Genomic DNA, 16,526 nt, shown 5'->3' with positions numbered 1-16,526 from the left:
AAGAGTGCGGTAGGGCAAACTTCCGAAATTGACGAAAACAAAAAGTGTACATCTAGTCTAGTATAGTCAAATAGTCTAGAAGTAAGCCAGTGTCATTTTCATTTTAGTTTTTAATGGAGGCGGATGTCGTTTCTTAAGGTTAATTTTGTTAATTTTTTCAACAACATTATGTTAAGAAGATTAATATGGTTGTTATTCTTGAAAATTTGATTATGGGTTTCAAAAGGCTAATGTGCCATTTTTTGTTGAGTAGTGCGTCTGTAAGGACAACTTTTACTTTGACGTCAGATTCAATGTTCTGAAGTTCTGAAAAAAAGACAACTCTTTTCCTCGAAACGAGAGAGGGAAAAAGCATGAAAATCTCTGAGAACTTTTCTGAAGGGTTGGTAACATATTCTTTTTTGTTTTATGGTAGTGAGTACACATAACACCTTCCATCTTGTAATAACTTTAGTATAAGAATATAGAAATCTATAAAATTTGATACAAGGTTTATAACCACTAAAGGAAGATGATGATTGATTGTTGGGGGTAATAGTCCCAACTGTTTAGGAATTAGGGGCCCAAAAAGGGGCCCAAATAAGCACTGTTTTAGTTTCAAGACAATAACTTGTGTTAAAGTGTTTGAGTCTCTCTGAAATTATATCACAAGTTTCCATACTACAAAGCAGTGGTTAGGATTGACTTTGTGGGATTATGGCCCAAACCATTGTGTATGTAGGGGCAAAAAAGGGTAAAAAAAGGATTTTTCTGGTTTAAGGACAATTAATACAATTCAAAAGCAGTGTAAGGAAGGTAATCAAAATCAATTAAAAGAACACTGATTGATTACCTCCTTTACACTGCTTGTAAATTATGTATTAAAAAACTATGATTGTCTTGAAGTGATTATCTGTCAATTGATTTTTTAGAAGTTACTTTTAATCAATATTCATTTTAGCCATGACTGTGTATGTCATTTATATTTAAAAACTTGTATGATGTATTTAAATTGGTAATTATGGTTGCAAACACCATTTGAAATTTGAATTGAGATACTGACCACATACATGATATAAGGGAAAGAGACAATTTTTCTCATTTCAGATTTCAGAAATAAAAAGAAAATTTCTTAAAATATTTAATTTAGTTGTTTAATATTCAACAGCATAGTGTATTGCACTAAAGCAACAAAAAAGGGGATAAAAAATGTTTTTATTTTTGTTGGGAGGGGTCAATTTGCAACAGAATAGTGTATTGCACAATAGCAAGATATTGAATATAGATTCAAATCATATAACCAATTTGAAGTTCTTTGAGTACACTTTTTTGTGTCAGAAACCTCTTACGTGTCAAAACCTTAGTTACAATCCAAATTCAGACCTGTATCAAGCGTGAATTTTGTGTCCATTTTGGCCCCAACTTTTCCGTGTTGGACATCTGCAGTCGTATCCAGCTACGCTCTTTTTTTGTTCCAGAAATTTTTAAATACCTTCACACAAAAAGGAAAAATCACTGTTAGAATTGAATAGGCTGTTTGGTCTGTAAAAGATTGTCGTGATGAATCTCAATGACGTATTTTCAACCTCAGTGGATGATATGCGTTGACCATTCAAAATTTTTAAACGTTTAAGATCTTTAAGTTGTATGTGTCTTTTGATTCTCTCATTGACGTATTGCTTATGTTCTACTGTGAATTCATCTATTTTCGTGGGTACCAATTTTCGTGAATTGAGGAAAACTTACATGTTCGTTGATATCTGATTTCGTGGTTTTGCCGAAATCTACAAACAAGCCTATTGAAAATTTGTCATTCGTTGAACATTTGATTTCGTGGTTTAACTGTTCCAATGAAATCCATGAAAATTGGTATCCAACGAATAATAATGAATCAACAGTAAATCATATCCGTCTTAGATATATAGATAACACTACTGTGTGTGATATGATATTTATCCAGTCAAGACAGATAAGTTTTCAAAATTTTAAACAAGAGGATCGCCGAGCGTTTTGAATACTTTAACAAACTGTCAAGGGTGGGTGAATAAGTATCATATTGCACAATATTTTTCGCTAATAACTTTTATTTTAAACAATATGCAGACACATTTAATCCATCTTTTCAAATGATCTATAGATGTGTGTCCTTTCTATGTGACATCATCAGGCCTGGTCACCTTTTACTTGTCGTGAAAATAGGATACGAGTATTAAGAGGAAAACTTAACGAATTTTGACCAAGGAAGAAGTGTGATCAAACGAACTACACGATGATTAATGAAAGACATTCAACATGCCAGGGAAAAGATAAATCGTGTAATAAAAAGAAAAATATGTTTATCGCAAAGTTGAAGTTATGATAAAATACATAACAATATACTAATAATACAATCATGGAATACATTTTTTGTTTTACGTATAAAGTCTTAACAAAACTTATACCACTGTCCCAGGTTAGGGGAGGGTTATGATCCCCTAACATGTTTAGCCCCGCCACATAATTTATGTGTGTGTCTGTCCCAAGTCAGGAGCCTGTAAATTCAGTGGTTGTCGTTTGTTTATGTGTTACATATTTGTTTTTCGTTTATTTTTTTTACATAAATAATGCCGTAAGTTTTCTCATTTTAATTGTTTTACATTGTCTTATCGGGGCCTTTTATAGCTCAATATGCGGTTTGGGTTTTGCTCATTTTTTAAGGCCGTACGGTGACCTTTACATGTAGTTGTTAATGACACAGAATCTGTGTCATTTTGGTCTTTTGTGGATAGTTGTCTCGTTGGCAATCATACCATATCTTCTTATATATATTCGAATGTGTTGATTAGCTTATTACTCATAAAAAAAGGTAACAATATGAGAATGGTAAACTGTTTTTAATAGCATTTTTAGGCCATTATATGTTTTAGGCTGATTTGATGAATTATTATCTCACATTTATGCTACCTTAGCTACGCTGAAAGTGTTGTAAACATCAAACAGTTCGTTCCCAGTGTTCATTTGTACAAAAATCTGATCACCCTCTACCAGATTAACGTTGATAGTTTGGGATGCCATGTTGAATCTTTGATGAGCGAATAACCACACCAAAATTTCTGCACCCTTCCTAAGGGTAAGGTGGGTGGGTTTAGTGCCATCGACCATCATGGACACAGACAGCGAGTAAACACCAGCTCCAGCTCCAGCTCCTCCAGCTGTTGTTGATAGAACTGTGAAAATACCCGTAGAGGGATCATACCCACTAACTGTTGTAGCGGGATTGGTAAGGACGTTTGTGTTGTATTTGACTTTATTTCCTATACCCACTACTGTATTACCTGTATTAGGTAATGTCACTGTAAAGTAAGCTGGAAAAGAATGATTTGAAAAATGTATGATAAACACATACATAAACGAACACATAGTATGCCTTTTAAAAACCATTTGACATTGAATAATGTATAAATATGACATGTATGAGAGGGTTGTAGAGCAGCTTGTTTGTCCGAAATAACCAGTCAAGATTGTCAATAGTTTGTTTTCGACGGGTTACAATTTGCTCTATCAACAGTTAATTTCATTAGAAATGTAACAAACGTGACGAGACCTGTGTTATTTAGGAAAACAGTCTATGAAAAACCCTCATAGCCAGATAAAGAGCAAATTATACATACATAAATCTCCCTCGTATTAACTAATCAAAATCTGGCAATTCATCGTAAGTTTTTTTTTAATTTATTTCAGTTACACTTTTGTTATTCTAAGATAATGGTCAATAGATTTAGATAAGTTATTTTTTAAATTATTAAAAAAACTTTGAAGCTCTCGTCATTCAATTTTCTGAAGTCTGGATGATATTTTAGGGAGGAAATATTGGCACTGAAGTCATCTTTAGTTACCCTATTTATTGATTTATGATAAAGGCATATAGTTTTAATTATAAAGTACAAAATTTTTCATTGGTGCGGACAAATGTTGTCGTTAAAACAAGATCAGATATCAAAGCTATTATTTTTATTGTTGGTTCAGCAATTTAAATTGAAAGATGTAAAGTTAGAGATAAAGCCGACATATATTAGTCGTTCCATTATGCGTTACTATTTTTATTGATCGGAAATTACGACATATACATTTTTTTTTTTGGTAAGCTGGCACATTAAGTTGATTTATTAGCTATCCTGGTATATCAAAACTACGAATTTCTAATGCAGGTTATTTTTTTTTAATGACATTCTGATATAAAGACGACCATCAGTTTTGTTGTACACCAATATTGCTGTCATTTAAGCATGTTTATTTTACCCTGAGAGACAAAATGTTAAATACCGTCAGAAATTTATTTCTATTCATAATACGTATGTTACCATTGTTAATCGATGCAATCATAACCAAATTTACAACTTATGAACATTCATGGACTGCTTCATAATAAAACGGATTATAACTTTATATCTTTCCAAAAAGTTTAATTCTGCAATGTTCGCAAATTTGTCATTTAAAAGTATAACAAAATCGATTTCGATTTGGAATAAGCAGATCAGAAATATTTTTAGTCCCTGGAATTTTCAATACTTGCTGTAATGTTTATTTTCGTAAATGGTTGACTAATAGTTATCAAAGGTACCAGGATTATAGTTTAGTACGCCAGACGCGCGTTTCGTCTTCATAAGACTCATCAGTGAAGCTCGAATCAAAATATTTATAAGCTAAACAAGTACAAAGTTGAAGAGCATTTAGGATCCAAAATTCCAAAAAGTTGTAACAAATACGTCTTATGTTATCTATGCCTGGGTTAAGAAAATCCTTAGTTTTACAAAAATTGAGAGTTTTATAAACAGGAAAGGAGTAGGTCCACTAAGAGCCCTTTTTGGCCTCAAAATATAGCAATTTTACAAAATTGATAAAATGTAAACATTTAGTTATTTATTGAACAGTAAAGTGCTTCTGCTACGTAAATATGGGCTATTTTTGACTATACAATGAACATATATCGGGCACTGGCACCTTAAAGTCATGTTGAATTACTGTATTCTTCACAATTCTAGCATTTTAGTTAAATTTTAGACGGTTTTTGTGTAAAACGAAAGTGGCCGCTTTCGTGTTCATCCTTAATATTGAAATAGAAGTTGTATTTAATGATATTGCATAACATATATAAAGGTTGAGGATGAACACGAATGCAACCACTTTCATTTTGGACAAAAAACAACCGAAAAGTGACATTTCTCGGCTTATTTGGTTGATTTTTCATATTTGAGCTTGAATCGGATCGTTTTTAATGACTAAATCAGTTAAAATCTTTCACATAAACTAGTTGTTTCAAATGAAATAGACACTTAGGTGTTTCAAAAGTGGTCAAAATCTTTTGTCAGATGAACCTGAAATTTGAGGCCAAAATCGGTCTTTACCGGACCTACTCCATCAAAATGACCACATTATTGATATTCATGTCAACACCGAAGTGTTGACTCCTGGGCTGGGGATACTCTCGGGAACGAAACGTTCATCAGCAGTAGCATCGACCCAGTGGTTTAAATTGTTATCAAAGGTACCAGGATTATAATTAAGTACGCCAGACGCGCGTTTCGTCTAAGCCAGAAGTAAACAATTATGGTCGAAGTAAACTTTGTGCAGAACTCGTTTTTAACTTATTTAGTGACTGATCTGTCTAATATTAACTGTTTTCTGCAGTCATAAAAAATGTCCTATGACCAACAGTCTGCTTGTTAAGTTCATGATAGCGGTGTTTTTGTTGTTAGATTACCCTTCATCATTTTCTTGAAACACTATTTACTATCAATACATACATAAATATTTGGACATTGGTAACTTAATATCGTGATTAACACAAAATCTTACCGGAACATGAACTACACATCAACACAAAAAAGATGCTGGTTAGAAAAGTTGTCATTATAATTGCCTTGGTAGTTGATAAGCTAATCTGTAATAAATAAAATTACTGAAATTATATGAATATGATTCTAATCTAAATAAAAGACATTCGGGAAACATCGTACACGCATATGTTTAAAACATGTATTTATCTTACTTAGTAAAAAAGTATAAACAAAAAGTCCGTAAAACCTAACAAAATCTAACTCTCGACTATATCAAACAAGGGATCAAAAGTATAAACGAAATAGCAGCTATTCGACTTTAGACATTCCAAATGAAGTTAAATAAGAACGGTTTCGGACGCATGGCGTTTTTCTTTATTACAATAAAATCATTTAGAACACTATTGCGAAATACGAATATAGTTATTAAGGGCGTATCCAATAGTTTCAGGGGAGTTAATATAAAACGTAAACGTCGTATATCGTTTACCGCAATTTAACGTTGTTTCAACGACGTCATAACGGAATCGCCATTGGAATTGCTATGGCCGTCTGAAAAGGGAGGGTTCTTTCATCAAAGCAAAGAGCACGGCGGGAATCGGCAAAAAACTCATACAGAATATTAACAGAAATTATAACTCAAATCGTTAAAGATATTTTTGTCCTCTTGGTCTATCATTAAAGAAAGGCAATTATCTTGATCATTATAGACCATACTCACCTAAGAGTCCGTTTTATTGAAATTATTGTCAATACATGCAGTAAGGAACAACGAGAACAAATGGGTAATGATTTATTATTTCATTAGAATGCAAATTGTAATAAAATCTTTACCAAACTTTTCCGAGATTTTGTCATTCAGAATAGAAAACTCAAAGTTTGGTTGTACTTAAGAAAGATGAAATACGGCGTAAACTAACATTCATTAAGCTTTTCGTTGAAGTGCTATTTATGTATAGTAGCTTTTTAACTGAATACAACCTTTAACTCGTAAACAATGTAAAACAAAAGATGACACTGTAATAGTTAAAAAAAATGAAATAGGAAAAAATTGTAATATAAGTTAAACCTGTATCACCTGTTGCAAGAAGGTAGGTGTCAAAAACTTATAACTTGTACAAAAACCCTGTACAAATTATAATGTGTACAAACTTACATCTTGTACACAACATATACACTGAAATACAAGTAGAAAATATCTGACGATTTTGGTGTTTTAAAAGGTGTATAATGAAACAAATATAATTTAGCACAAAAAAGGGTGTAGGTCTGCATTTAGGTCTTGACTTACTAGACACGCCCTCACAAAATCAGCGGATCCATAATAGGAAAGGAAAATAAACAGCCATCGAAATACCATAATTCAAAATTGGGGAAGGGGGGGGGGGCTAATAGCTTACCTCAAGATTTTAATCTTATTCAACTTTATTCTAGTACGGCCTACATTTTACCGCTAGCAAACTCTTTATCATAATCAATTGACAATGGAGATTGTTTTCTGTTCTACTGCCCTCCACCTATTTTTGCTGCATACAATGTAACTACTGTTTTGACTTCTATTTTATTATTGATTATTCAAGCAAATGAATTTAAAGAAAAAAACTACGGAAAGAAAGTCTAAAATTTTAGTTTAAAAATAAAGTATAAATAAGAAAAAAATACCAAAACTGAAAAACTGTTTGAGACAATTATCAGTTAAGAAATAATGATTATGCATCACTATACGAATTTGATAAATTGATTGCTCCCGTGCTCCAGTGGCAAATATATCACGCATATTTACGACGAGGCGAAAGTGGATCTGAAGTAAATCATTGATACATTAATTTGTGTATATGCAATAACTCATATATTGAAGCGTAAAACAACGACAGTCATGCTCGGCCCTTTAAATTCGTTTATTCTCAATTTATTGTTTTACCTGATCTCTTTAGTTAAATAAAGTTTGTTTTCATCTACAACTGCAAAAGGCACAGCATATGTGTTAAAATCATCAATGTGACTTATTTGAAGATTCAGGTAACCTTTGTTGTTGTTTATAGATTTTAGGCGAAGTTTGTATGTCCTTTCAACTATTTATTTAGAAGTTTTTTTAACGTATATATAGCGCGAAACTCTCACTGCATTATGCATCGGATATACGACATTATTATTTCGACTAAACGAGGCTGCAAATTTATACATCCGAGCAGCTAAACGGCAGCACCTAATTTTAGTAAAGATATACTGTGGGACGGGAGAAGTCCAGAGATGTGAATATTTCCATACCCAAATCAACCCTTTTGATTTTAATAAGATTTAAAGGTATACTTTAATACGACAGAAACCCAACGACGCATATAATTCAAAACACTAAGAGTCAACATACAAATTTTTGTTATAGCTAGAAGGCTATAAAGAATAAAAAGCCCGAAACTGCAAAATGAATAAATAATACGGAGACAGTGAATTTTTCAGACAAGTGTTTGGTTGCAAAATTTCAAGTGCTCATTGTTAATTTCGATATAAGCAAAATGCTTCATTGTAAAGTAACGGTAAAATAAATAATTATTATGGGCGACGGACGTCAAGTGGCATACTAAAAGAATATTCAGAACATTTGTCTGCCACACCGTCGCACTGCCTTTGAAAAATTAGTGGGGAAATATAACGTTATTTTCGGAAAACGTCTTAACTTTTGGCGCAATTTGTGAGGCTTACGGGAGGGATTGATTAAACAATACTATATTTCTCAATTTTCCTCAAAAACGAGTATGGTGACAAATATTTTTCAAAACGTTATGACGTTCCATCTTTTTCAAAAAATAACATATCTTACTTTGGCAAAATCGACACCGTTAGAAATATCAAAAAACAATATGTTTTGTCATGTGCCGTTTTTCCTGAAATACTTAGTTCTGCTCAATGACATTATTCTTAAAATTTCAACTGTTATCAATTACTGAAGTCAATACCTAGCAAAAACAGACACTTACCTTTCACAATAATGTATGAAATGCGCTGTGTGCTCTAAAACTCTACAACTCGGAAGGTAACGTTTTGTCAATCAAAGGGGGAGTGGATATATGTTAAAGGGAACACCAGTTTATATACCCTAAATTATGGTAATGCATATTCATTTTTCAAACACATCTAACGAATGAAAACAGGATGCAAATATATGCAAATGATCTTTTAATGTATATGAAGCATTTTAAGATTTTTATCTGTGAAATATCTTTACTTCTAAACCGAGTGAAAAGCATTGCTTTACACCAAAGATGTAATCATCCCAAGAAAATGCATAAATGAACATTTAATGAGTCACATGAGGTATAAGCCGGATTTTCAAAAATAGAAAGGGTAATAAATTTGATTGATATCTAAACATGAGGTATAAGCCGGATTTTCAAAAATAGAAAGGGTAATAAATTTGATTGATATCTAAATCTGCACTGTTTGAATCTATGGTAATGTTTTCTGATATGAATGCCTATATTCAAAGACAAATATCGTATTGAGCGTTATATCTGGTATTTCTTCAACTATTCTTTCTTTTGTTAAAGACATCATCAAACAATCTCGGTCAATGAAACCTTGTTCCAAGGGTAATGATACAAAATTTGAATCTTGGTATCTATAAATAAACTGTTTGCAAAGTTTGAATTATTAAGATCCTAAGACTAGTCTACCCCTTGAATAAATTAAGGTAGCTAGATTTGGCAAAATATTTAGGAATTTGTACTTCGTACTTTATTTTACCTTTTAATTATTTTTTATTCGAGCGTCACTGGTGACTCTTATGTAGACGAAACGGTCATCTGGCGCAAATACCAAATTTTAATCTTGGTATCTTTACTGAATTTATATACAGTAATTTTTTTATAATAATGGCCAGTTCATACGATACAAACATCCATATCGTGGAGACTCTCCGAAGACTATAACTGCGAATTTTAGCAATCTCACATTTTAGTTTACTGATTTATACATTTTTAATATGGTTTACTTAGATATACTGACCGGCTATAGAAACGCAACACTAGATTATTTTTGTGTTATTTTGGAATGAATGTGTCAACGTCTAAAGCGATGACTGCCTGTTACTAACGCCAAAATGATTGTCAGAAAGGTCAACAAATTCTGTCTGACATGTTTTGGGTTCTGTTTTACACCTTCTGATTTTGCATTTGTTCAACCCATTAGTTGTTTTTTGGAAATTATGCGGTTGGAACTTGAGGGCTTTAAAAGTTTTCCTTCGGTCAATTCTTTGGCAATGCAGTTGTTCATGGGAAACATTTATGGCATGAATCTGTACTCAATGGCACTCGGCAATTTGGTTAGCAGTTGACGTTGCGGCCGTTAACATGATTGGCAAATGACGTTGCATAATCAAATTCTGTTGATGTTTCATTACACGTTGATCTGTTCATTGATGGCCAGCAACAGATCTTGCCTTCTTGTATCGTTGTCGGAAGGACAGTATGACGAGTTTCTGAAGTCAAACAGTATGGTTGCAGCACGTTTATGTTTTCATGTTTGCAGTATTCATAAGGGCTAATTCAGTTCTTTGTTTTTTATATTTCTCAGACTTGGCAAAATGGAGATGCAACATTTAAAAAAAAAATAAGTAGGGCAAAGGATTTAAAGATCTGTTTCACAAGGCAAAAAGAACTGAAACAATCTTTCATGGGATTAAAATTTCGCTTTAAGAAATTCGTGCGACTTCAAAAATTCGGTATGTTCAATAACCACATGTAAGTCAGATTTTGAATTTTTGTAAGGAGAAAGAAGCATGATAATCATGAAACGTAGTTGTAAGAGAAAAACTCACAAACCGAAATTAACAGAAAACAAAGCGAAATGAAACTAATGGCGTCAAGAACACAAACAAGTTAAAAAAAAACCAAATAGGAAACTTAGGACTTAGCAACACACACCCATATGGTAAATAAAAAGTCGATCTGCATAAAGATCCTGTTATTTAATCGACATTTGAAAAAAATGTGTTTTTTCCATGAAGAGTACACATGGCACTATCCTTCTGGAAATTTTTATGAAGAAAACACTGGTAGATAATTTTCAATAATGGAAACGTGTCTTATTTTTACGTTCTATTTTCGGCGGGAATGAAATGAATCACGTTCTAGAAGATCAATACAATATGAGTCTTAAACTTATTTTTTGAGAGTTTAGATAACAAGCAAATATTATGTTAATATTCGAGAAACACGAAACTGAGGTTGCTCAGTGACAAAACTAAGTCGGTGACCACAAATTTCATCATATTTTGTTCTTCAAATAATGAAATACCTTCACACATAATTTTAAGAAAAAATCACTGTTAGAAATGAAGAGGCTAGGCTGTTTGGTCTTTAAGATTTAAAGATTTATTACTGATATCACTCATTCTCTGAACTACAGGTTTTATCAAAAGTGAACCCTTATTCAACATTGCAGCTCAGGAATCGCGTGATTTATGTTTATAGTTTAAATAATATAATCCCCTACACACATTATACTTTCGTACAATACATGTACAATACTTCTGTTAAAATAGAAAAAAAAAACAATCCTTTGAAGCAAATCATAATGTTTATTCGACATTATTATGTATCCTGTTCATACTCTAAATACATTTATTATATTACTAAAATATCAGATATTTTCTATTTTAAGGTGTTGACAAACAAAAAAATAAAATGAATAAACCACAAGGTATATTTTTTTCTGGTTAACCATTGGTTTTGTAATTGAATTTGTTTGTTATTCCGGTTTTGACAATAGTAATTGAGTGATTTAAGTTTGGATGCAAACCTAAAGGCATACGATACAGTTACAGGGGAGTTAATGCCGTTGCTTAGGTTAACTGTAATTTTTGGCGACCCTCAAACTGCGATATTATCAGTGAAAGATGATTTTTTCGAACGATTTTAATAGTTAGCTTGACAATGGATACATGGTTTTAAAATAAAATTTTACACAAAATAAGAGAAAACTTTGTTAACAGCATTCTTGTATGTTTACAAAACAGCGCAAGTGTTTATCTATTGAAACAAAACATAATGTGTGTGAGATAGAAGTGTCAAAGAAATTCAAATCTAGAGTAAAATTCTGAATTTAGCAAATGAAGGTATAATTTTTATTACATGTTTGAAATAATTAACAAATAGCTTAACTGTATTATTGGATCTTTTTGAAATACGGTCACCATGGGATCAAAACTGTATCGTATGCTTTATTATTTTTACGCTAAAAAGGCAAGTTCGAAATGTTAAACTAGAAATTTAATGAAAACATTTTGTAAGGTTAGCAAGTAAACTGCTTCCATTAAGTATAGTGTTTGCGGATATACTATGTATAAGAAAAATATTCGTATGACTGAATCTGTCATGGATTACCCGAAGAATTAAACAGAAAGGTCGAAATTTTTATTATGTGTTTCTGAATTAAAAAAGGTTACTGTTTGATTCAAGAGACTTTTAATTTTCCCTCTTCTTCATCAACAGAAAATGCACAACATGAATGAAATCAAAAGTTTCCAATAGATTTCTTTGCCAAAACCTCTGAATTTTGTTTCGGTCATTACAATATTTTGATGTCCTAGGGGACGATTTATTTACACTCTTTATATATCTTTACATCAAATCTCATATTTGTTACATTTATAGAAACACCCTGATCACAAATTGAGCTATTAATTCTAATATATGGTTTATTTGAGATTAAACTTCTTGCAGGTAGGTGGACTTGTTATCATTAACAATAAACTGATTTTTTAACAATAACAAAAGGTATAATTATATATATATATATGACAGTTTTTTTAGAATTCTTTGCGCTAAATCACCTCTCTTTTGTTTTTGTGTTTGGCATAGGATTAAGACACAAATTCAATATCCTATTCAAATTGTTACACGCATTCAAGGGAAATCTGCATCACTTAAAACAGGTCGGGATCACTACCTGATATGGATATGCATAAAATATCATATTAATGTCCACGGAAATATATTTTTTATTTAGGTATGACGACATTGTTTACACCTGTGTTTTTTTTACCAATTAACTAATGGGTAGCAATAGACTACTACGTATTTACGATGAACCGAGAACACGTGTTATTTGCTGAAACCCACCTCTTTTTTCGTGCTTTGTGGGATGACTAATTTCACTTAGTTTTTCATCTTTTGTATTTTCATTTATATTTCGTCATATAAAGAATTTATTCCATGCTCAGATTAACGAATTGTTGTTTCTATGTACAGAAACGAATGTTTGGGTTACCTGAAGTATATGCATTATTATTATTAATGAGAATTGTCCACAAAACAGCTACAAAACGACAGGTATAAACCCTATTACGAATACGATGAACTACTGTGGATTCATTATTATTCGTTGAATACCAATTTTCGTGGATTTCGTGGGAATAGGTGAACCACGAAATTAAATGTTCAACGAATGTAAAATTTTCTAAAGGCTTCTATAAGGACTTCAGCAAAACCACGAAATTAAATGTCCACGAATATGCAAGTTTTCCTTCATCCACGAAAATTGGTGCCCACGAAAATAAATGAATCCACAGTATCATTCAGACGTAAACCTCTCAATTTACTTTCTTTCATTATAATATTAAGGGCAGTAATAACTATATCAACATTCATGTGTAATGTGTTAATACTTGCTCATGTATAACAAAACCCAAAGCCGATTAATACACCTATGATGTCATTCACGTCAAGGAGTACCAATAACATGCTACGAAAATAATACACAGAGCCCATTTCCTAACATTAAGGTTGTTAATTTGCGGATAATAGGTTGTACTCCACTAAATATAGAAAATGCTATTTCCTATAGGAACTCGTTTTACCTCTAAGATATAAAACCGTTTTTATCAAAAAACGAACTCCTAAGTGTGTCAACTAGTATTTACTTTTGTTTCAAATGATATTGAAATGTATATATAAGAGCGTTCTTGAATACTTTGCACTAATTCACCTATCTTTTGTTTTTGGCACATGATTGAGCCGTAATTTCGATATGCAATTCATAACTTTGAATATTTATTATTGCAATCCAATTATCCTTGCAGTCTAATTTTGGCAAAACAAAATTGAGATATATTACCGGTGACATATTTTAATTTACAAATATCAAATTACTTTTTAATTATTTTTTTTTATCCATACACACTACTATATATTGCAGATTCATCAATCAAACATATTAAGTCGCCCTTGTTATCATGTTGAACAATCATGCGTCCATTACACGTGCATATGTTTTCACTTCGAATGAAAAGTACATTTCAAACAATCATACACAGCTTTAAAAAAAAAAGTGGTATTCCCTTTTTATTTTTTACGTTTATTGCTTCGTGTGATATGATCAGTTTTAAGACAGAAATGGAATAAAATATAAAAAAAAGGATGAAGGAGTGTTTGGTAGTGGTATCTTTCAGAGGCACTGTATTGTGATGGCACTTAAAATTTTTGTAATAACTGCTTAATTTTACTTAAGTCCTTCAAAAGTAAATCCGGTTACGTTTTGTTCGTAAACAAATTTACTCTGTACCTCAAATATATAAATGTTCCGTGAACGCCTTCAAAATGATAGATTTTATTGAAATTGATAATTAGATGAATAAGCTTACTTATTTTTAGAATAAATCAATTTTGCAATTTAAATTACTTTCTTATCGGAAAACATGACAAATTAAAAAGTATGAAAGAAAATGTGAAATGGGTAACTGCATTAACTATAAATCCAGGTGTCATTTCTGTATGTAAGTTCTGCCTTGTGAAATCTTTTTATTCTTTTTTACTTTCAGAACATATGTTGTTGATTTATTGTTAATTTGATATCGTCCTGAATCACCATTGAAACCTAATGCGCGAAACTTAGGATACAAACAAATCACTTCGAACGCCTAAATGTAATTTGTTGTCCTAATTTTAAATGATTGATGGATAACCTGTTTTCAGAATAGTAATATTCTATTGCTATGGAAAAAAATACAGAGGTTCCAGATTAAAGCCATTTTATAATGACAGCTAGTCATATAAATAGTCAAATTTGTTCTTTTAGCATAGTAGAATGAATATCAAAAAGTTTTTCCTTTCTTTCCTTGTGGTTGAAATAATGATATTTTTAGGTCTGACCATTTACCCTAATTGAAAAAAAATGTGACCACTCTGGGATTTTACGACATTATTTAGGTGTGTGTACTTTCGGAACATCAAGTTTTAAAAAATGAACTCTGGTTGCAGTACTTTTAGTCCTTCAAACGTAAACCAGCTATTTTGTGTTCGTATGAATAATCTACGCCATACCTTAAATATATTTGTGTTTCGAATTTCTGTAAAAGCCTTAAAAAGAAGAGATTTTATTGAAATTTATGATTAGATAAATACCTTAATTATTTTAAAAAAGATAAAATTAAATTAGCTATTTATCGGAAAACATAACTAGCTGTGGCCTATCATTTGGGGGTACAGTTTTAACATTTTTATGAACGAACTTCAAGTTAACCGAAGTTCCTCAATAATTATGAAAGAAAATGTGACATGGTTAACTTCATTTACAATAAACCCTGGTGTCATTTACATAAATAAGATTTTCCTTCTGAAATTTTTTCATTCCTTTTGACTCTCAGAACATATCTTGTCGATTTATCGTTAATTTTAGACCGCCCTGCACCACTGGTGAAATCAAATACGCGAAACTTAGGATAACAGTGTTATTCATTTATTTAGAATAATTTCTCGAAAGCCTGTCCTCAGAGTTGTCTTATTGGCAATCATACTACTAGTTCACCAGGTATTCGAATAGCGGTATACTACTGTTGCCTACTGTTATATTCTATTGCTATAAACATTTACTTTTTATGAATTAAGTTTCTGCATTACTTCATCTTGAATAATCCAGATTTTAAATGAAATAGACTGCAAAAAGAATCTGGTGACCAACTGATATTTTTATACCATTAAAACGGAAATATTCATAAAAGTAGCATACGATTTTAAAACATATTTTTAAAAAGTTCTCTCTATATGATGGAGAAAAATATAAAGTCGCCCTCGTTATCATGTCGAATAATCTTACGACGTCAATTACGGGTGCATTAATGTACACCTCGAATAACACGTACATTCCCAACAGTTATAAACAGCTTGAAAGAAAAACAAACTTGTATAACCTATTTATTTTCTTTAAGTTTGTGATTTCGTGATACCATCGGTTTTAAGACAAAAATTGAAAAATACATTAAATTAAGAACGAAGAATTGTTTGGTAAAGGTCTCTTTATTACATGTATCAGAGACACTAGAGTGGGCTTGCACTTAAAACTTTTGTAATAACTGCCTCGTTTCACAAATTCAAACAAAAATCGGTAATGTTTTGTTCGTATAAATACATATTGGTGTCAAATTTCTGCATAAGCCTTCAAAAGAAGATATTTTATTGAAATTTACGATTAAATGAATATCTTACTTATTTTTGGAATAAATTAATTTTGCAATTTAAATAAGTTACTTATCGGAAAACATGACAAATTGTGGCCTATCATTTAGGGGGGGGGGGGGGGCAGTTTTAATATTTTTTATCGAACGAACTTCACGTTAATCGAAGGGCCTAGATAAGTAAAAGTTTAAGAGAAAATGTGAAATGGGTTTACTATCAATCCAGGTATAATTTCTGTATGTAAGTTCTTCCTTGTGAAATCTTTTTGTTCTTTTTGACTCTC

At 31.6% G+C, this 16,526-nt stretch overlaps 1 protein-coding gene across 1 annotated transcript; it reads right to left on the bottom strand.

The window, feature by feature from the left end:
- Positions 1 to 2,837: 2,837 nt before the first annotated feature.
- Positions 2,838 to 8,876, bottom strand: LOC134697108 (uncharacterized). Its single transcript, XM_063559153.1, has 3 exons — positions 8,771 to 8,876; positions 5,815 to 5,899; positions 2,838 to 3,323 (listed from the first exon to the last, which is right to left on the bottom strand). The coding sequence occupies exons 2-3, from the start codon at positions 5,867 to 5,869 to the stop codon at positions 2,914 to 2,916; spliced, it is 465 nt and encodes a 154-aa protein (XP_063415223.1). The 5' UTR covers positions 5,870 to 5,899; positions 8,771 to 8,876; the 3' UTR covers positions 2,838 to 2,913.
- Positions 8,877 to 16,526: the final 7,650 nt, after the last annotated feature.

Source organism: Mytilus trossulus, chromosome 14 (assembly GCF_036588685.1).
Source record: "Mytilus trossulus isolate FHL-02 chromosome 14, PNRI_Mtr1.1.1.hap1, whole genome shotgun sequence".
In the NCBI taxonomy this organism is placed as follows: Eukaryota; Metazoa; Mollusca; class Bivalvia; order Mytilida; family Mytilidae; genus Mytilus; species Mytilus trossulus.
The sequence above is the reverse complement of the archived record's forward strand: the minus strand, read 5'-3'. Positions and strand labels throughout refer to the sequence as shown.